Raw genomic sequence first — 22,072 nt, forward strand, 5'->3', positions numbered from 1 at the left:
TTATAGAAAACACCAACACCTCAACAACAAAAAGACAAATAATCCAATTAAAAAATGGAGAGAAGACATAATAGACACTTCACCAAAGAGGATATTTAGGCGTCCAACAAACTATGAAGAAATGCTCACAAATTTATTAGCCATTAGAGAGATACAAATCAAAACAACGAGATACCATGTTGCCCTAGTACTAGTAGCAAAGTTAAACAAGACAGAAAATAACAAATGCTGGCGAGGATGCAGAGAGATTGGGACTCTCATACACTGCTGGTGGAACTGTCAAATGATACAATTGCTGTGGAAAGCAGTATGATATTTCCTTAAAAAGTTGGAATTAGAAATACCATTTGACCCAGCCATTCCATTACTAGGTATTTATCCTAAAGAAGTGAGAGCCAGGACAAGAACAGATCTGTGCACACCCATGTTCACTGCAGCACTATTTACAATAGCAAAAAGATGGAAAACAACCTAGGTGCCCATCAACAGAAGAATGGAAAACCAAACTATGGTACATACACACAATGGAATACTATGCAAACCTAAAGAATAATGTAGAATCAACAAAACACCACATAACATGGATGAACTTGGAGTTTATGCTGAGTGAAATAAGTCAATCACAGGTCAAATATTGTATTAGTCTGTTATTGTAAAAAGTCAAGGAAAGGTTCCTATATGGAAGGAAATTGTCTTTGTTGGTTACCAGGGGTGGGGGGGGGGGACTGTTAGATAGGTACAGACAAGTATTGATTTGAGTGAAGAGAAAGGCAAGTACCAAATGTGAGTGATCAAATGGTGGCATTGAGGACGAGGAAGAGATAGAGAGATGCATGGGAGGTACAGACAACAAAGATGAACTCTTTTGTACTTACAGTACTGCATTGTCAGTGAAGGCAAACGTGAATATACAGGTGGATATGTGGGTGGACTGGTTGTACTATTAGGTATGTCTATGCAGAGAGGAGTGTGCCCAAGACCATGTATAGGGTTGAAAGACAATGTTTCTACAAGTGTATTGGTATGTTCTGTAAGAATTTCCAGGCATATAGTAAAGTTGACAAGGGACAAGGTTGTAGTAACTTGTTGGCCATAGCCAGCTACCGAGAGGGAGTCAATAATTGCACCTGTGGGCTCAGGACCACAGTCTCAAGGGACATCAAGCCCAATTGGCATAGCATAGTACACGAAAACAATGTTCTACATCCTGCTTTGGCGAGTAGCAACTGGGATCTTAAAAGCTTGCAAGTGGCCATCTAGATGCAATGATGGGTCTCTTAACCAGAGCAAGAAGAATAAAAAAACAAAGATTCATGGAAACAATTAGTTCAAGGGACTGCGATCCTCAGCCTATATGACTCTGAGACCAGAAGAACTAGATGGTACCTGGCTACCACAGTCAACCACTCGGAGGGGGATATGTAGGTCCTGGATAGAGTGAAAGAACAATGTGGAACAAAACTCAAAATCATAAAAAAAAAAAAAAAGAAAGAAAGAAACCAGGTTTGCTGGTCTGATACAGCCTGATGGAACCACTGAGACTATGGCTCCTAGCTGCCCTTTAGGTCTGAAATTGAACCCAATCCTGTGGCTTCCAGCCAAACAAACAACAGGCATATGAGTTGACCATTTGCATTATGTGGATACACTGCTTGGAGAGAACAATCATGGGAAAATAGAAGGGCTGTATATGCACAGTGAGACAGCTCAGGAGCAGGAGTGCATGGAGCAAAGGATGCAGGGATGAGGTAACTAAAGGGAGGAAGTGGGAGGACAGCTGTTGCATTGTGGGAAATTGCAGTCAATATCATGAGTTGAAGTGTACGTGAGCTTCTGTATGAAAAGTGAATTTGCTCTGTAAACTTTCACCCAAATCACAATAATAATTAAAAAATAAAAGAAATATGTATTGCATTGTTTTATTTCTGCTCTAAAATCTTATTACAATTATATCTTTGAATTATTGTAACTAAATTTTATAGATTCCAGTAGACTCCTAAGTGGCATCTAGAAAAAAAGCTATCTGTTTATTTTATTATTATTATTATTATAGGGAGCTCTGGTGGTGTAGTGCCTAATGCTTTTGACTGCTAATCAGAAGGCTGGCAGTTCAAACCCACCAGCCACTCCTCGGAAGAAAGATTTGGCAATCTACTTCTGTAGTGATTGTTGTTGTTGTTGTTATGTGCCGTGGAGTCAGACCCGATTCATAGCGCCCCTCCTTGGGTTTCCGAGGCAATATTACTAGGGAAGTAGATTGCCCAACTTTCCTTCCAAGGAGTGGCTGGTGGGTTTGAATCACCAGCCTCTGGTTAGCAGTCAACTACCCCAGAAACCCAAGGAGGGGTTGCTATCAGTTGGATCCGACTCAATGGCCATGAGTTTGGTTTTGGTTTTATATTATTATTACTATATTATTGTTTACTGTAAGGTATAAACATATGGTTTAAAGATATACCATTGCCAAACATTCAGATGTTTATAAAAATAAATCTGTACTGACATATATATTTTTCACAAATATGGAGTAACAATAACAATGCATTATAATAGTCTATCTCTCAATTTTGAAAATGAGATCTCTATGCAATGAAAAAAAAGATGTATTTTATCTCAGGGAAGAAAGGCTCTCATTTAAAAAGTTAAATCATATCATATTTTCATGCAGTTGCATCATGATTCTAACTCTACTATTAAAGGAATAAAATTATGTTCTTTTCCTCTTCAGTACTTCTGAAATGCATTTGGTTTAATTTGCTTGAAAAAGGAATTAACAGCATATAGATACCCATGGAGAAAATTCTGAAGTTTAGGTCTCCAAAAAGCAGGATCAAATTATGCAAAACATGTTCTTTGCACACAATCAGATTGATGTTATTTAAAATGCTTTCCATTAACTGCAATGACAAGTTTAAAATTTTAATGTTTTCATGGTGTGTGGAAGAAATTCAGCAAACTAAATATGTAAGAAATAGTGCATAATAAAAAAAATAACTCTTTGTGGGTAAATTCAAATGGAAACTTTAAAAATAATTTTATGTGGGCTTATTTGTTAGATTCACACCACATAAAATTGTTTAAAATCATCTCTTGACAGTTTCTTACATACATTATAATGCCTTAAATCATGTAGATAGAGATACAGAGATAGAAATGATGCTACTATAGCTTATATTTAAATATAATTTCTCAGGAAGAGAAGAGCTACAAGCAGCAAAAGGAAGCTAAGTAGAAGAGGGTATCAAAGCATGCAAGCCATTTCTGATGATCTGACTTCAATGTTGTGGCGCCTGCTGCAAATATGCACAGGATGTTTCTCTCTTGACAAGATATTGATCACTTTTGATCATTATTGCTAAGCCAGGTGCAAAATCTAAGCATTTAGTTTGAAACTTAGAAAGTGTTCATCACTTGGAAAAATTTCAGGACACAAATAAATTTCAAAATATCCATTAGCATTAATAGTGCTACCTTTATTTTATCATTGGTTCAGCAAATAAATGAATTATCACTAACTTGTCCTAAATATATTTGAATAGAGGAAGAATGATGGACCAGGTGATTAGCCTTGGCTTTTTCCCCCAGGAAAACAATCCCAGCTGTGAACAATGAATTTAACTTCACAAGACTCTTCCAGTTCAACTTGCTGGGTGAATGTCAATTGTTAATTTCAAATACTAACATGGGATTTTGACCATTGGCAAATATGGAAATACATATAGAAAATTCTGAGTTGTAACTGGACAATGTTTTTGATGTTTAATCCAGGAGCCATCATCATGTGTATAAATTGTTCTCGAATTTGTCTTGAAGTTCCATTTTTGTGACTCCACAAACTCTGCAATGTTTATGCTTACTTATGTTTATATAAACATAAAGGCAAAATGGTATAAAAACAGAAAATCAAACCTGTTGCCATCAAGTTGATTCTTACTCATAGAGACCCTATAGGACAGAGTAGAAATGCCTCACAGGATTTCCCAAACTATAATCTTTATGGAAGCAGATAGCCACATCTTTCTCCCATGGAGCGTCTCGTAGGTTTGAGCTGCTTGTCTTTTAGTTAGCAGCAAAGGGCTTAACAACTGCACCACCAGGGCTCCTTAACTGTATAATAACAGTAATTGTACTTCATACTTACCATACAACTCCTGTTCAATGTCAAGTATGTACGTGTAAGACAAATTGTATTGAAACTCACTTTATCTTGAAATGAGGATGTAAGAATAAATGATCTCCAGAATCCCTTTCACCAAAGTAAGAAAACATAAAAGTACTTTGTGGCTCATATTATTTCTTTATACCTTTCCTCTGGAAAACATTGGGACTATACTATGAATGAAGAAAATCATCTAAAGGTATAGTCAAATATTTTGCTTGATGTAGTATGTAAAATATAAATGACATTCTAAGATTAACACTACATTAATTTAATTTAATTTTTTTGGGGGAAATTTTACCCTAAAGTTATCAAATACAGCAAAATGTATTTAAATTGCAAGCTCTAATCATGTTAAATTAACTCTAGAAAAAGAGCCCAAGAAGAAATTTCAGTAGCATATAACTTCTGTTTGCCCTGGACTGTACTATATAATAACTTCTTTTTTCAGCAAATCAAACTAAGTGGACATACCAAAGAAAAGTTGTTTTTTTTTAAGGGTTTATGAATAAAATAATTTAAAATCATGCAAATCCAAACAAATAAAACAACATAACCATCACTGAAATAGAGGCTCAACATCACTATTATTCCATTTAAAATTGCAAGAAGTAACAGATATGCCTTCTACTTGACTTAAAGACATCCTAGAATGCCATAAAACCATATTTGAATAATATTAAAACTTCTCATAGCTTAATTTTTATATATTTAATATATTTTGTAATGGTGTTGCTATACCTTTCCATTAGGCATTGCATGTCAAAGTAAGTATTTTTTAAAAAGCTTGATAGATAATAACTGATTTTTGAGAAGAAATTACTTTGTCTGAAAACAACTTCAAAATAGCAAGAAACTCACAAGAAACTAAAAAAAAAAAACACAAAACAAGAAAATGCGTGAAATCATGTAGCTTCATACTTCCTTTAATAATAAAGACTTACAAAAGTCCTTAGCCAACTGACACAGAAATATGTTAGGAAATGAAAGAATGTAGAGATCCAAACTAAAAATGTGATGTTATTTATTTTAATTTTCATTGGTCATTTATATAGCTCAGACATGAATTATGTTAAAATCCAAAAGTCAAAACTAATTTTGGCCAAGTTAGTATAACAAGAACCATATTTATGCTTCTTGTAACAACCAAATAACTAGACAAAATTTATGCACAAGTGATTTTCAGAACAATGGATATCAAGTAATGATGGACAGTGATCCCCGTGAGAGAGGAATCAGGTAAGATGAATTTTATGACTTCCCTCCATTACTATCTTGAGAGAGTTTATAGGCCATGGTGTAAGTAATGGGAGCCAAGGTGGAACTTAGTAGAAAACCTGAGATGAGGACGTGGAAATGAGAGTCTGAAGAGGCCAAGGCACCTAGAGTTTGTAGAGTAGAACATGAGGGAAGAAAGTGGCAGAGGAGGAAGCTATTTACAGCAGGTCACCCTTAAATATGGAGTAGAGTACTGATCAGTACATAGATTTGAAGAAACTACCCAAGACCTGGGAAATAAACACAAGGATACATTTAAGATAAGAGTGTCCAATCCACACAGGGCTAGGAATAGCAAATGTTACTACTAGCCAACCTGAAAAACGTCATAATTTATAGGGCACTGGGTAGATTATGCAGAAGAATCCTGCTTCAGCAGTGAGGAATAGTTAACCCTGGACTAAGCAGTGTTCTGGTCTCACTAACAAAATTTAAAATCAAGACCTAAAAAGTAAAATTGTTTCCAAGTAATACATCCCCAAAAGCTCAAGAATATTTACAGAAATACAAAAATATCCAGCATTCATTAAGGTAAAATTCAAAATGTCTGGCATCCAGTTAAAACACCAAACATGCAAATAAACAGGAAAGTACGATCCCGTGATGAAGAGAGAAATACATTCAATCACCTCTAGGACACGATGGCCCTTGAGACCAGAAGAACTAGATGGTGCCCAGCCACCAATGTCAACCACTCAGGAAAGGATCAAATCTGGAGACCCTGGATAGAGTGGGAGGAAAAATGTGGAACATAATCCAAAAACTCAATAATGACCAGAATTACTGGTCAGATGGAGTCTGATGAGACCACCAATACTATGGCCCTGGAATACATTCTGCACCTGGAATAAAACTCACCCCCAGGAGGGGGTCTCAGCCCAATAGTTAACAAGATGTACATGCAGACCACTCAACCCAGGATGACACACCCACACACTCAATCGTAATACATCCTTTAGAGCAATAGACCATGGGACACCAGAGGACTAACATTCAAACTAAGGAAATGCAGGACAAACAGGAAGGCATGAATGTGAGGGGCACGGGGGAGGGTTATAAGGTAGGGACAGGAAGAGTATAGGTTAGGGGTGGACATGGCGATTGGGGAATGAAACCAAATGTACATGTTATGTTGGATGTAAAACAACCTCTTAAAATAAAAATTAAAAAAAAAAAAACCTACCTAAAATTGACACAGTTGTTAACAGACAAGGACATTATATTAAAAGTTATTATATCTGCATTCAGTAATCTCAAAACTTTAAGCAGTGAAATGGAAAATTCAAAGTATACTTAAATTGAACTTACAGAGGTAAAAAAGTACAATTGCCATAATGAAAAAAATATATTAAACTGGAGTGAAGGCAGATTAGACATTGCAGAATAAATTAGTAAAAGAGAAGGCAGAATAGAAACTATCTATAATTAAACACAAGAGGAAAAAAATAATAATACCAATGTGCTGTGTAATACCTTCAAGAGACACCTATGTGCAACTGGAGACTTCAAAGGAGAGGAGGGGGAAAGATACATGAAGGAATATTAGCCAGACAATTTTCAAATTTGATAAAAACTCTGGAAATACAGATTCAAGAAGCTCAGTGAATCCCTAGCCAAGAAAAAAAAAAAAAAATGAAAACTACACTGAAGCTCATCATAAACCAAATGCTCAAAAGAGAAAATCTTAAAAGCAACCAGAAAAAAGTCACATTACATCCAGAGAAATAAATAAAAGGGTGACAGCTGATTTTTCCTTGGGAACAATAAAACAGTGGAACAATCTCTTTAGATTTTTTTAGAACAATCTCTTTAGATTTCCAAAAGGGGAGGGGGAGCCTATGAACCTAGACTTCTACACTCAAAGGAGGTATCTTTCAGAAATGAATGTGCAATAGACTTTACAAACATACAAAACTGCAGCCTCACACTATATGTTTCCTGGTTCTCTGGCAAATATTGTGGTATGTGACCTCAGAATCTTTGTTCACTCTAAACTCTGCTGGAACAAAAACGTTGGTCATTTCTCTGTTTCCCAGCCCTCTCCCAGTTCAGTTTTCACCTTACACAATGATCTCTTCTCAACTCTCCTTCCTATTCTTCCGGTTGGTTAGATGCTAAAATTGTACAGATTAGATTACAAGAAGAGCCCATTCCACCAATTAAAAACTGGCATAATTGAAGACTCTGATTCTGAATACCCTTGCAACCATATGCCATGAAACTCATCCAACAGATTACCAGAAGAGAAAAAACATTTATTGCTATGAATATAATTTCATAAAATGGATTCAACTCCTGTTAAAATACTAAAGGAATAAAATAAATAATATAAAGCATAGTACATGTCACTAGATTTTAAAGACATCTCACTACATTTTTAAAATATGAATAAAAATATTTGGATATATCCATATATAGAATTATAGTTATAAAGTTATTTAAATAATTCAAAGAGCATTGGTAACTTTATTTAGTCTCATGAGTTATTTTCTTATTTTTAACAATGATGGGCATTGCTACAATTACTGAAACAGCTATTACATCTTTATGCAAGTCTTACTTATCTTCTATATAAAAACAAAGAAAAACAACATTACTTAAAGTTGTCTGAGTTTGAAAATCAACATGATAAATTAATAAAACGCATTCCTCAAAGAAATACATTTTCCTAGAAGGAGATAAAATTCTATCAAGTAAAATTCAAACGTTATTTGAGAATTGATTATCTAGCTTCCACGTTTATAAGAATTAATTTTGTTTGTCTTTAGGAAACAAAAAAAATACAAATATGATTTCATATAAATATATTTTCTCCAGACAAATCATTTGAATTTACTAAAGACTATTAGCCAAACACGCTGTTTGGTAGATGTTAGTTAATAAAAGAAAAAGGCTTTTTTTTTTTTCTTTATAGATTTTAGAACTAAAGGAAGATTTTAAAATGATGTAGTTTTTGGATTCTCATATCACAGGAATTTTGAATGTTCATATTCTAATGTTTGCTTAGGGTCTTCTTTTATCATATTCTCATTACAACAATGTATCAGCAGAGATTACTGTTCTTTTCTTACCTGAAATGAAGTAATTGGATATATATTAACATGGGCCTCATTCCATCGTTGTCCTTTATTCCCACTTGAAGACCACAGTGGATTCTCTATTTTTGTCTGTCCTTTCAAACGTAGATAAACATTTAAAACACCTAAAAAATAATAAGATTTTATTTTGTATATTCATTTTTGCTTCAAATTTGTTTATCCTTGAACAAATACTTGTAAAGGTTTGCAAATGAAATTTATCAGCACACTGTGGTGACTTGTCCTCTCTTCCATTCTCATTTCCTATCTTTCCTTTATGACATTTGACATGTGTTATAGGCTGAATCATGGCTCCCCCAAATAATCACATCCCTTAGACCTTTTAATATTACCTTATATGACAAAAGGCAGATGTGATTGAGAATCTGGAGATGGAGAAATTATCCAGGTGGGCCTTAATTGTAATTAAGAGGACCTTAATTGTAAGACAGAGGAGGAAAGAAATTTGACACAGGAGAGAAGGCTATGTGACAGAAAGGGATGATATGCCATTGGTTCTGAGAATGGAGGAAGGGGTTAGTAGCCAAGGAATACGGGTAGTTTTATTAACTAGGAAAGGCAAGAAAACAGTTTCTCTCCTAAACCCTCCAGAAGGAACTACCACTTTCACTTGGCACGTTAAACTCATTTTGGACTTCTGCCCTCCAGAATTGTGAAATAACAAAAATAGCAAAAAGAAAAAAAATATTATATGTTACAGGAGCAATAGGAGACTAATATAACATGTAATGGGAGCTCTGGTAGCATAGTGGCTAAAGTACTTGACTGCTAACCAGAAGGCTGGCGGTTCAAACCCACCAGCCACCCCTCGGAAGGAAGGTTGGGCAATCCTACTTCTGTAGTGATACTGCCTCGGAAACCCAAGGAGGGGTCGCTATGAGTCGGGGCCGACTCGACGGCACACAACAACAACAACAACATAACATGTAATATAGTGACTGAGTTGCCCATACTCTGACTCTAAAAGTATCACTTTATATTATCAGTTAATATCACTTTTTAAATTAACTCTTCATCCAAGTCTAATTTTTCTACCCGAAAAATTTTGAAAGTTAAATAAAGACAGCTTTTTTGTCTCATGATTTGATAGTGTAGGCCAACATTTCACATCCTGTGAGTGGTAATGACAGTGATAATGGTGATGTTATTTATACTAGATAGCATGCTAAATGCTTACTCCAGATTAGCAATACTATGAAATACTTACTATTTTTATCCCCATGTAATATATAAGAAAATGTATGGCTAAGGAACATGCCTGAGGCCCTACAGTAAAAATAAATAAATGAATCGGGGATTGAACACAAGATTTTCAGTCTGATATCTTAATCACTAGGCAATCAATATTTTTTAATAGAAAAATTTTTCTTAAAAATCACCCTTGTTGAGGTGTAATTTCCATGCAATAAAATCACACATTTTAAGTGTACAGGTCAATAACTTGACAAATATAGATTACAGTGTAACTACCACTCAGTCAAGACATAGAAAACGCCTACCTCCCAAGAAAGTTCTCTTGATTAATTTTGTAGTTAATCTTTCCAGCCCCCCTCCCTGTGCAAACAGCTCCTGATATGATTCCTTTCATTAACTGATGATTTTTTTCCTGTTCTTGAATTTTATATCCATATAATTATGTAGTATGTACTTTGTGTCTGGCTATTTTCCATCAGTGTAATGTTGGTGATATTCATCTGTTGTTTACATTAGTTCTTTGAATATTAGTGCTTAGTTCACTTACATTTAACCTTATTGATATGGTTAAGCTCAAACCCACCATCTTGATATTTGCTTTCCATTTTTCCCTTCTATTTATTTTTCTCTGTGGCTCCTTCTCTTCCTTCTTCTCAGTTGAACAAATATTTTTAGAGTTCCAATTTACTTCCTCTACTGACTTCTACAATATATTTCTTTTACTTGTTTTAGGGCTAATAGAAGCATACACCACTTTTCAGAGTCTAATTAGAATCAATATTTTAGTTCTTTCTACTTCACAATTCATAATTCACACGCACTTCACATATTCTACTATTCCTTCCCAGATTCCAATTCACAATGACAGTAACATTTATCAATTCTGTACCTCACTCTCACAAATGCAATAATCTTACTACAGTACAACTCCATTTATCTGCCCCTTTCTTTATTCAATTATTATTGTATATTTTACTTTTCCATAAACTATAAAGCTCATTTTACAGTGTTATTATCTTTGTTTTAAAAGTCAGAAGTAGTTTACATAAGCTATAATTTTCCACTTGTTTACCATTTATGGTGGTAACCATTTCTACTTGTAAATCTGAATTACCATCTGGTACCATTTCCCTGTAGCTTGTTGTACATCTTTTAACACTGTTGGTAGTGGTGAAATGCATGAGACACAACTCAGATTTGTCTATACAAAACTATCCTTATTTTACCCTTATGCTTTTGCTGCATTTAGAACTCTACTTGTATTTTCCTTATCTTATGCATTCCATGGTCTCTAATGTGAAGTCAGCCATTATTGATGTATTTGCTTCCTTGTACATAAAATGTTTCTCTTTCTCCTCCTGTCTGCTTTTGTTTTTGGTTTGTAGTAGTTAGAATATTTTGTACCTAAACATGGTTCTCTTTATTTTTATCTTGCTTAAGAGTTTGGTCAGTTTCTTCTAAGTTCTTTCAATTACTTAAAAAATATATTTTGCCTCTTTTCTCTCTTTTTCTGACTCTAACCACAAGTACAGACATATAGATTCTATTATGCAATTGTTATTGTCTGTTATGTAATTTGACATGCTTCCAGAAGTTACTGAGACTATCCATTTTTCTTCAATCTTTTTCCATCTTTTCTCAGATTGGAAAATTTTATTTCTCATCAAGTTCATGGCTATTTCTTCCTGTTGCCTCTAGTCTGCTGTTGCCTCTGGTCCAGTAGCTCTGGTGGCATAGTGCCTAGAGCACTTGACTGCTAACCAGAAGGCTGGTGGTTCAAATCTCCCAGCCACTCCTTGATAGGAAGGTTGGGCAATCTACTTCCATAGTGATACTGCCTCGGAAACCCAAGGAGGGGTCGCCATGAGTCGGGCTGGACTCGACAGCACATAACAAAAACAACTAGTCTGCCGTCTGCTGAAAACCCATCCAGTGATTCCAGTGATTTGTTTTCTTTTATTGTACTTTCAGTACAATTCTTATTTGGTCCTTACTATAGTTTCTCTTTCTCGGCTGTTCTTTCTCTGGAGACTTCTGATTATTTGTTTATCATATAGTCCAATAACTGATCAGGTAAGACATTAATAACCTTGGTTTTGCACCAATCATGGAAATCTGTGAAAAGACAAATTATTGTCTTAGACTCTAATTTGTGAAACTCAACTTCCAAATCAATATTCCCTGTAGGTCTTGTTAAGGCTTGACTTTAGGCTTTTTTGGGAAAGATCTAGTAGACTTTCCTCTAGATTCCAACTTCTCAAACTACCCAGCACTCTCATCTCTGACCCTGAACGCAGAATGACTCGAATATTTCTTGAATTTCATGTATCTCTGCCAAAAAATGGCAGAGAACAGGGATATTATGGGGATTGCCTCATTAGTTTCCCTTTTCTCATAGATCTTAGTCTTGCTTAGCCTTTTGTCCATTTTCTGAAAACTATTATCCATGTTTATAGTTTTTTATGGCAGTAAGCTGATACCAGTTACTGCTGTATGGCTTCACAAAATATTACACACACACACACACACACACACACATATTGTTAGGTGCCAGTGAGACATGTTTGCATCATAGTGACCCTATGTACAGCAGAACGAAACACTGACTGGTCCCATACCAGCTCCATGATCCTTGCTATACCTGAGTCCATCATTGTAGCCATCGTTGTAGCCACTGTGTCAATCCATCTTGTTGAGGGCCTTCCCCTTTTTGTTGACCCTCTACTTTACTAACCATGATATCCTTCTCCAGGGAGTGGTCCTTTCTTATAACATGTCCAAGGTAGGTCAGACAAAGTCTGGCCCTTCTTGCTTCCAAGGAGCATTCCAGCTGCACTTCTTCCAGGACAGATCTATTAGTTCTTTGAGCATTCTTCGCCAACACCACAACTGAGAAACATTGACTTGTCTTTGGTCTCCCTTATTCATTGTTTACATCTCACATGCATATGAGGCGACTGACAATACCATGGCTTGTGTCAGGAGCACCTTAGTCTTCTAGGAGATATCTTTGCTCTCCAGCACTTGAAAGAGGTCCTTTGCAGTTGGTTTTCCCAGTATTATACATTGTCTGATATCTTGACTGCTGCTTCCATTGGTGTTGATTGTGGACAAAGTAATATGAAGTCTTTGGCAACTTCAATCTTTTCTCCATTTATCATGATGCCTGCTTATTTGTCCAGTTGTGAGGATTTTTGTTTTCTTTATATTGAGGTGTAATCCATACTGCAGACTGTAGTCTTCAATCTTCATCAGTAAGTGTTTCAAGTCATCCTCACTCTCAAAAAGCAAAGGTGTGTCATCAGTATATCACAGGTTGTTAATGAATCTTTCTCCAATACTGATGTCATGTTTCTCTTCATATAGTCATCTTCTCGGATTATTTGCTCAGCATACAGACTGAATAGGTATGGTGAAAGGAGACAACCCTGACACACTCCCTTCTTGATTTTAAACCATGCAGTGTCCCCTTGTTCTGATCAAATGATAGCCTCCTGGTCTATGTACAGGTTCCTCATGAGTACAATTAAGTAGTCTGGAATTCCCAGTCTTCTCAGTGTTATCTGTAATTTGTTATGATCCACACAATTGAATGCTTTTGCATAGTCAATGAAACACAAGTAAATATCTTTCCAGTATTCTTTGCTTTGAGCCAAGATTCATCTGACATCAGCAACAATATCCTTCATTCCACATATACATAAATACATACATATATATATATATATATATGCAGGACTTGGCAGTGTTTTCTTCTATTATACATAGGATCCCTACAAGCTGGCACCTATTCAACAGCACCTAGCAGCAACATATATAGTTGAGAATGTGCACAGATATATCTTCTGTAGATAGGTATATGCTGCATAACATCAGTTAGGACAACATCCCACTACATATACAACCATGGTCCCATAATTTTTTTCCTAGCAACCAGAAAAGATTACTGGGAAAACTGGGCATAGAGAGCTGGACCACAGTGTGGGACAGTTGATGGGCAGGGGGCCTCGTTCTGGAGCCTTAACATAGGCCAGTGTCCTTCACTGGCCCCTCCTGGCTGCCCCATCTACTCACTGCAGTGGGTCTTCTGGTGCTGCTTCAGCAATAGCAAGCTGTACTTGAACCTCTTGACACATGTTTCATAGCAGGACAGCTTCCAGCCCTGTACACTGCCATGTAAGTCCTCGAACCATTTGCCCAGGGCAAAGCCAAGGCCCAGCTTGGTGGCCTGGGGGCTGTCTTCAGTCCCAGGGCTCCCATGGCAGGGGTGTCATGTACCAGATACTCCTTTCACTTACATGGTCCAGGCCTTTGGTGGGTGGTCCATGGATTGCTCCAAAGTGGCCTATGGCCCAAAAGTTTCCCCCACACTTGAGTCTCCAGGGAATGACTGTCAGCAGTCTCTTCAGCATCCCTGTGTCCTAGCCCATTCTCACCTCAGGAACGTCTGCCTGGGGAGCTAGTGGTGCCTTCTCTGGCTCCAACTCAGAATTGGACCCGAAGGTGTTTCTCCTGATCTGGATTTCTGGAAACCTTGAGGATCCAGGTCAAACAGCTCTTCCTGTAGCTGCGACTGGAAGACCACCTTAGAGCTAGAGGGGGATGCCATGTTGATGATCATGGAGGTGAATCAGGGCCTTGTGATGGTGATGCTGGTGGTAGGTTCTAGGAGATGTCCCCAGTAGTGAGAGACTGGCATGAGGTGAGGCAGGATGGGACTCCTGATTTTCCTCTAGGGCCACTATCTTCCTTAAGGCCCTCTGAAGATGTATACACCTCACACCTCTGTCTGAGAAGACAGAGAAGACAGCTTATATGGCTAGAGACCCTCACTCTGAACTCAAGTTTGAGCCCCTCGGCTGCAACAGCCAAAGAGGGGAGGGGTAACATCACCTTGGTGTCAGTAGCAAACATTCTCCCTCTTGCAGGCTGGGAGTGCTGTGCCAGTGGAAAAGGGCAATGACTGGGGCAATCATAGATACAAAGAGCAGAAAGTGACTGGGCTCAGGCCCAAGGCTCCATACAAGCCATGTGATCTCAGCTGTTACGTGATTTGGACGTTGTATGAACACCATATTATATACAGATATATATACAGATATAATATGGTATTCACACAATGTACAAATCATTTAACATTCTATTTCACAGAATGTATTGTGCGCATTAAGCAATGGATATCTGTAATATGTATAACTGTTTATATGAACAAACCAAACCAAACCTACTGCCATTAAGTTGATTAGTACTCATTGAGACACTGTAGAGCAGGTTAAAACTGCCCCAAAGGGTTTCCAAGGCTGTAAATCTTTATGGAAGCATACTGCCTCATCTCTCTCCCACATTTATACCAATATTGCACATAAATATTAAAATGAGTAATTACAATCTGCGTGCCTGTTATATCTTTAATTAACTGGTATGTATGATGAGATATATTTAGCTTAAATATTTTTACAATAAAAAAATGAAACTCATGGATAATTTCTTGAATTTCCTTTTAATATTTTTATTACGTATTTTTGTTATTTTCAAAAGAATATGTGCTAGCCCTGGATTGTTTTCAAGTACAGAAAAGAAGAAAAACAATTTAAAATAATCATTAAACATTCAGAGATAGCCTCCTTCATATTTTATCATGTTTCTCCCATTTTTTAAAGTATATCTAATATGTACAGTTATGCATATATGTACATGTAACACATTTGAGATTATATAGAATACATTACTTTGTCCTTCAGATTTCTGAGGAATTTTGTTTAATTCTTTATACATAAGACTGCACATGAATACCTGCTTTAAAGATAAAAAAGGTGCATTCTACAAATCCCAGCTCTCACTTTCTGGCTGAATAAACTTGGTTTAGTCTTTGTCGTATTTGTTTATTGCTGCTATAATGGAAATAAGGAGGTTTGGTGGCGTAGTGGATAAGGCACTTGACTGCTAACTGGAAGGTCAGCAGTTCAAACCCACCAGCTGCTCCATGGAAGGAAGACAAGGTGATCTACTTCCATAAAGATTTATAGCCTTGGAAACCCAATGGGAATTGTTATGAGTTGTAAATGACTTGATGGCAGTGAGGTTTTTTTTTTTTTTTTTTTTTTTTTGGTTGTAACAGGAATACCACAAGTGGGTGGCTTTAACAAACAGGAATTTATTCTTTAACAGTTTAGGAAGCTAGAAGTTCAAGTTAGAGTGCCAGCTCTAGGCGCTGACCTAGCCCATTGACCTGGGGCTTCAGCTTTGCCTCTTGTTCCAGAACTACTAGAGCCGGACACTTCTTCTAACTCACACAGCTGTTGGCTGCTGAGTCAGAAGAACCCAAGATCAGGAGGTGGTTGTTGTGGTTATGTGCCATCAAGTTGTCTCTGACTCACAGCAACCCTTTGCACAGAAGAACAAATACTGGCCTGTCCTGAGCTAGCTCCACAATCCCTGCTATACCCGAGCCCATCATTGTAGCCACGGTGTCAATCCATCTTTTTGAAGGCCTCCCCTGCCTTTCATTGACCTTCCACTTTACCAAGCATGGTATCTTTCTCCAGGGAATGGTCTCTTCTTACAACATGAACAAAGTAGGTGAGATGAAGCCTGGCCATTCTTGCTTCTAAGGAGCATTCTGGCTGCACTTCTTCCAGTAAAGATTTGTTAGTTCTTTTAGCAGTCCATGGTATTTTTGGCATTCTTTGCCACCACCACAACTCAAAAGCATCAAATCTTCTTTGGTCTTCCTTATTCATTGTCCAGCTCTCACATGCATATGAAAAAACAAACATGTGTATGAGGCAATTGAAATTATCATGGCTTGGATCAGGAGCACCTTAGTTCTCAAGCAGACATCTTTGCTCTTTAGCCCTTGAAAGAGGTCTTTTGCAGACAATTTGCTGAGTGCTATACATTGTCTTAGGAGCTCTGGTAACGTAGTGCCTAAGGCACTTGACTGCTAACCAGAAAGCCAGTGGTTCAAACCCATCAGCCACTCCTTAGAAGGAAGGTTGGGCAGTCTACTTCCATAGTGATACCTCCTCAGAAACCCAAGGAGGGGTCGCTATGAGTTGGTTCTGACTCAAAGGCACATAACAACAACAACAACAACAACAACAACATACTTGTTTGAAGGGGCTCCAGTGGCACAGTGCCTAGGGTATTTGACTGATAACAAGAAGGCTGGCAGTTCAAACCCACCAGCCAATACTCAGAAGGAAGGTTGGACAATCTACTTCCATAGAGATACCACTTCAGAAACCCAAGGAGGGGTCACTATCAGTCGGATCCAATTTGATGGCAGTGAGCATGATTTTTTTAGATAGATTATCTGATATCTTGACTGCTGCTTCCATTGGCATTGACTGTAGAACCAAGTAATATGAAATAATTGATAACTTCAATCTTTTCTCCATTGATCATGATGCTGCTTATTTGTCCAGTTGTGAAGATTTTTGTTTTCTTTATATTGAGGTGTAATCCATACTGCAGACTGCAGTCTTCAATCTTCATCAGTAAGTGTTTCAAGTCATCCTCACTCTCAACAAGCAAAGTTGTGTCATCAGCATATCGCAGGTTGTTAATGATTCTTCCTCCAATCCTGATGGTGTGTTCTTCTTCACAGAGTCCAGCTTCTCAGATTATTTGCTCAGCATACAGATTGAATAAGTATGGTGAAAGGATACAACCATGACACACTCCCTTCTTGGTTTTAAACCTTGTTCTGTTTGAACAACAGCCTCCTGATCTATGTACAGGTTCCTCATGAGTACAACTAAGTGTTCTGGGATTCTCATTCTTCTCAATGTTATCCACAATTGTTATGATCCACACAATCAAATGCTTTTGCATAGCCAATAAAACATAGGTAAACATCTTTCTGTCATTCTTTGCTTTCAGCTAAGATCCATCTGACATCAGCAATGATATCCCTTGCTCCACATCTTCTCCTGAATCTAGCTTGCATTTCTGGAAGTTCTCTGTCTATATTTCTGCAATTGTTTTTTAATTATCTTCAGTAAGATTTTATTTGTGTGTGAGATTAAGGATATGTTTTGATAATTTCCACTTTCTGTGGGATGCTCCTTTTTTTTTTTTTTGGAATGGGTACAAATATGGATCTCTTCGAGTAAGTTGACCAGGTAGCTCTCTTCCAAATCTCCTGGCATACTCAGTGAGTGCGTCCAGCAAGGCACCCATTAGTTGAAACTTCTCAATGGGTACTCCGTCAACTCCTGGAGCCTTGTTCTTCGCCAATTCCTTCAGTGCAGCTTTGACTTCTTCCTTCAATACCATTGGTTCTTGATCATTTGCCACTTCCTGAAATGGATGAATATTGACCAATTATTTTTGGTACAGTGACTGTGTATTTCTCCCACCTTCTTTTGATGTTTCCTGCATCATTCAATATTTTACCCATAGAATCTTTCAATATTGCAACTCAAGCCTTAATTTTTTCTTCAGTTCTTTCAGCTTGGGAAATGCTGAGCATGTTCTTCCCTTTCAGTTTTCTAACTCCATGTCTTTGCACATTTCATTACAATAATTTACTTTGTCTTCTTGAGCTGCCCTTTGAAATCTTCTGTTCAGCTCTTTTATTTTGTCATTTCTTCCCTTTGCTTTAGCCACTCTTCATTTAAGGGCAAGTTTCAGAGTCTCTTCTGACATCCATTTTGATCTTTTCTTCCTTTCTTGTCTTTTTAATGACCCTTTGTTTCTTCATAGATGATGTTCTTGATGTCATCCCACAATCCCTCTGGTTTTCAGTCATTGGTGTTCAATGCATCAAATCTATTCTCTAAACTCAGGAGGGATATGTTCAAGGTCATATTTGGGCTCTCATGGACTTGTTTTAATTTTCTTCAACTTCAAGTTGGACTTGCATATGAGCAGTTGATGGTCTGTTCCTCAATCAGCTCCTGGCCTTGTTTTGAGTGAATATATTGAGCTTTTCCCTCTCCTCTTGCCACAGATGTAGTCAATCTGATTCCTGTGCACTCCATCTAGTGAAGTCTACTTGGATAGCCACCATTTGTATTGTTGAGAAAAGGGATTTGCAATGAATAAGTCATGATGCTGGAGATCACATGATAGCATTTTGCAAGGCCAATGACTTATTCATGGCAGATAAGGAAGTACAAACCCAAATCAGGAGGCAAGATGGCAGGCCCCTGGTTCAAGTCCAGGAACTGGAGATGAAGAGTTAGCCAAATGCAGGATCCAAAATGTGTCAAAAAGCTAGAGACCTTTCTCAAAGCTTCTCCATATATACTGGAAGCAGGCCACATCCCAAAGGCAACCTCTTAGATACTCACAGCAGATTCCAGTATGGAATTAATTATACCACATTCAGTTTCATCATGGAGAATAACCACATCCAGATGCCAAGCTACTCAAAATCATGGCTAAGCCAAGGTGGCACATGACCTTAACTACCATAGTCTCTTCTTGCGTTGCCTTGATTTTCTCATCAGGTAATAGATGATGATAATAGTAACTTATACAAACACTGTTTGAAAATTAAAATGAGTTAATATATGTAAACTGTATTTTTATGCCTCACACATAGTGAGCACTATGTTTACTATTATTATCTACCAAGATATTCAAATAATATTTCTATATTTTCTTATTGGTGCTATAGATTATGTTAATGCATTTCATACTATTAAATTGTGTTTATATTAGTGGAATACATTTTACTTGATAATCGACTACTACTCTTTTATTATGGGTTGATTGAATTTGCTTATATTGTATTTAGAGATAATGCATATGCATTTATACATTAAATTCTCCAGTTTTCTTTTTGTTTTATATTTCTATGCTGCATTTTACTTTTCGCTTCAAAATCTATTGTCTTCTATATATCTCCTCTTCAATGTGAAAGAATTTATCCTCCATATTATTGGTTTTATTTTCCACAGTTTAGGTTTTCTTCTTTTTTTTTCTGATGTCTTTTTTTATTTTGCTATTTTATTCTTTGTGACTTTACATTATTTTCTGATGTCATCATGCTTTTTTTAATTTGTGTCTGTCTTTTAACCAGTTCTTTCTTCTTCGTGGTCCATGATTTTAGCATCTTATCTTTTATTGTATCACAAAGTTCATAACACTATGTGTTTTATTGAAAAGATAAAGCATATACTATAGAAAATTTAGGAGCTCTGGTTGCATAGTGCCTAAGGCACTTGACTGCTAACCAGAAGGCTGGCGGTTCAAACCCACCAGTCACTCCTCAGAAGGAAGAGTGATACTGCCTCGGAAACCCAAGGAGTGGTCACTATGAGTCAGGTCTGACTTGACGGCACATAACAACAACAACAACAAATAGAACATTTATTTCCACCTGAATGAAGCCAGTAAGACTTTTTCAATAGTTTGTGCTTCATCTATTATGATCCATGTCAGCCTCTTTTTATATTATGACTCTTTTCATGGGAGCAGTATTTTCTCTGTCTCCATTTCTTCCTTTTATTCATCTACAAATAATAGAAACTGGGTTGCTTCTTTAATATGAACATTATGGGTGTGGATATTATTAAATTCTTCTCTGAGATCTGAAATTGCAGGGCAGGTTAATGAGAGATTTCATTACCATATCAAAGATTCAACAATCTGAGGACAGTGGACAGACATTTAAGCCATGAACCATTTAAGAGATGAACTTTCTGGGATTATTCCACTGTGTTTGGTAAGCCTTTGTGTCAGGGAGTAGACTTCCAAATCCATCTTTTGAATTTTCCCAGTGTCATCTTTAGGTACTTAATGTGGCCTATTTTTCTTGTTTCTTCATACTGATAACCAAGTGCATCAGAAGGAAAACCCTCTGCTCAAAGGAAGAACCAGGGATGGCCACATTTCTGTATAGTATAGTTGCACTATATTTTTGAACTTTAATCCACAAGAAGGAGGGATTCCAATGAAATCAAGCCCAAATAAATAAATAAATAAAAGTTGTGCTAAACATAAAATAAAGTAATAAAACTCTTTTGATCTGTTAGTTATCCATTGGACTAACAAAGTAGGAAGAAGAAGGAAGGGACCATCCTTCTTCCTTCTTATTCTTGCAGAAGTTATTTGAAAAATAATTTGTGTGTGACTTAAATAAAGTTCTCTTCATCTGTTCTACCACATTGTTGTTCTGTGGTGGATTGCTTATTACTAAATTGATAGAAACTATGCTACTAATATTTCAAAGGACAGCAGGGTCACCAGTGGTGGACAGGTATAAGCAAAGCTTCTAGACTAAGGTGGACTAAGAAGAAAGGCCCAGTGATTTACTTCCAAAAATAAGCCAATGAAAACCCTGTAGATCACAACAGAATATTGTCCAATATAGAACTGGAAGATGAGCCCTCTATCTGGGATGGCACTCTATGATGACTGCAACAAGGAACTCAAACATGCCAACTATCAGGAAGATGGCACAGACTGGGCACCATTTTGTTATATTGTACATAGGGTTGACTTGAGATGGAGTTTACTCAATGGCAACTAACAACAACAACATCTGTTGACCTTCCTACAGTCCATAGCTTGCTATACTCATTTAATGGTAATTAGTTGGGTTGAGCTATGATATTCTCTATTGAATTTGCATGAGACTATACTACTTTTCAGAAAGGGAAGACCACTTAACCTTTTATTTTATTTTATTTTCCTTTCTTGACTCTCACCCCATTTAACTTCTCTATCTAGAAGTCCCTCAATAGTTGGCATGTACACAATGAAGGATGGCCTCGCCAAGCTACCAAGGCAGTTCAATTTGTTTTAAACTTTTAAAATTACCAGTGGATACTTCAAAGATGTGAGGTCCAAATGTAAATAGATGACTGTGAATCAAATATCACTTTATCTGGAAGTCTTACTTCTCTTGAGTAATGTGACTTAATATTTTGATTGAAATGACAGGAAATAAAGCCCAAATAAAGGAAATTATGATATATAAATGAAGTTATAATACTTTAAAAATAAATATTAGTTATAATTAGGCTAACAAAGTATCATGTACTATGTAGCTTTTGAAACTTACATAAAGTAATAAAAACTGCTTTAATGAAACACATATTAATGAATACAACTTATTGCTTATTACTATATCAATAATGATAGATTATTATATCAATATTTAATATATTTTTTTAAAATTTGGAAACAGGCTTTGCCTGTGATCATGTTTACATTTTTAATTATTTTCTTTTTACATATACATATACATTTTAATATAAATTTAAATTTGAATTATCTCAATTCATATGGAGTGCATTAACAAAAAAAAAAAAAAAAAAAAAAATTATAACTCTAAATTAAATCCAATCTAAATCCTGACAATGACTCCATTAGATTTCCAAGGCTG

General features: G+C 36.6%; 1 protein-coding gene across 1 annotated transcript in view; it reads right to left on the reverse strand.

Moving 5' to 3' along the window:
* MDGA2 (MAM domain containing glycosylphosphatidylinositol anchor 2) overlaps nt 1–22,072 on the reverse strand; it is a 1,222,586-nt gene that overhangs the window by 15,052 nt on the left and 1,185,462 nt on the right. Inside the window, 1 exon segment of the mRNA XM_007943667.2 lies at nt 8,509–8,639. Coding sequence (XP_007941858.2) covers nt 8,509–8,639 — 131 coding nt within the window.

Source organism: Orycteropus afer, unplaced genomic scaffold (genome assembly GCF_000298275.1).
Source record: "Orycteropus afer afer isolate SDZICR_OR568_19922 unplaced genomic scaffold, OryAfe1.0 scaffold00111, whole genome shotgun sequence".
Lineage (NCBI taxonomy): Eukaryota > Metazoa > Chordata > Mammalia > Tubulidentata > Orycteropodidae > Orycteropus > Orycteropus afer.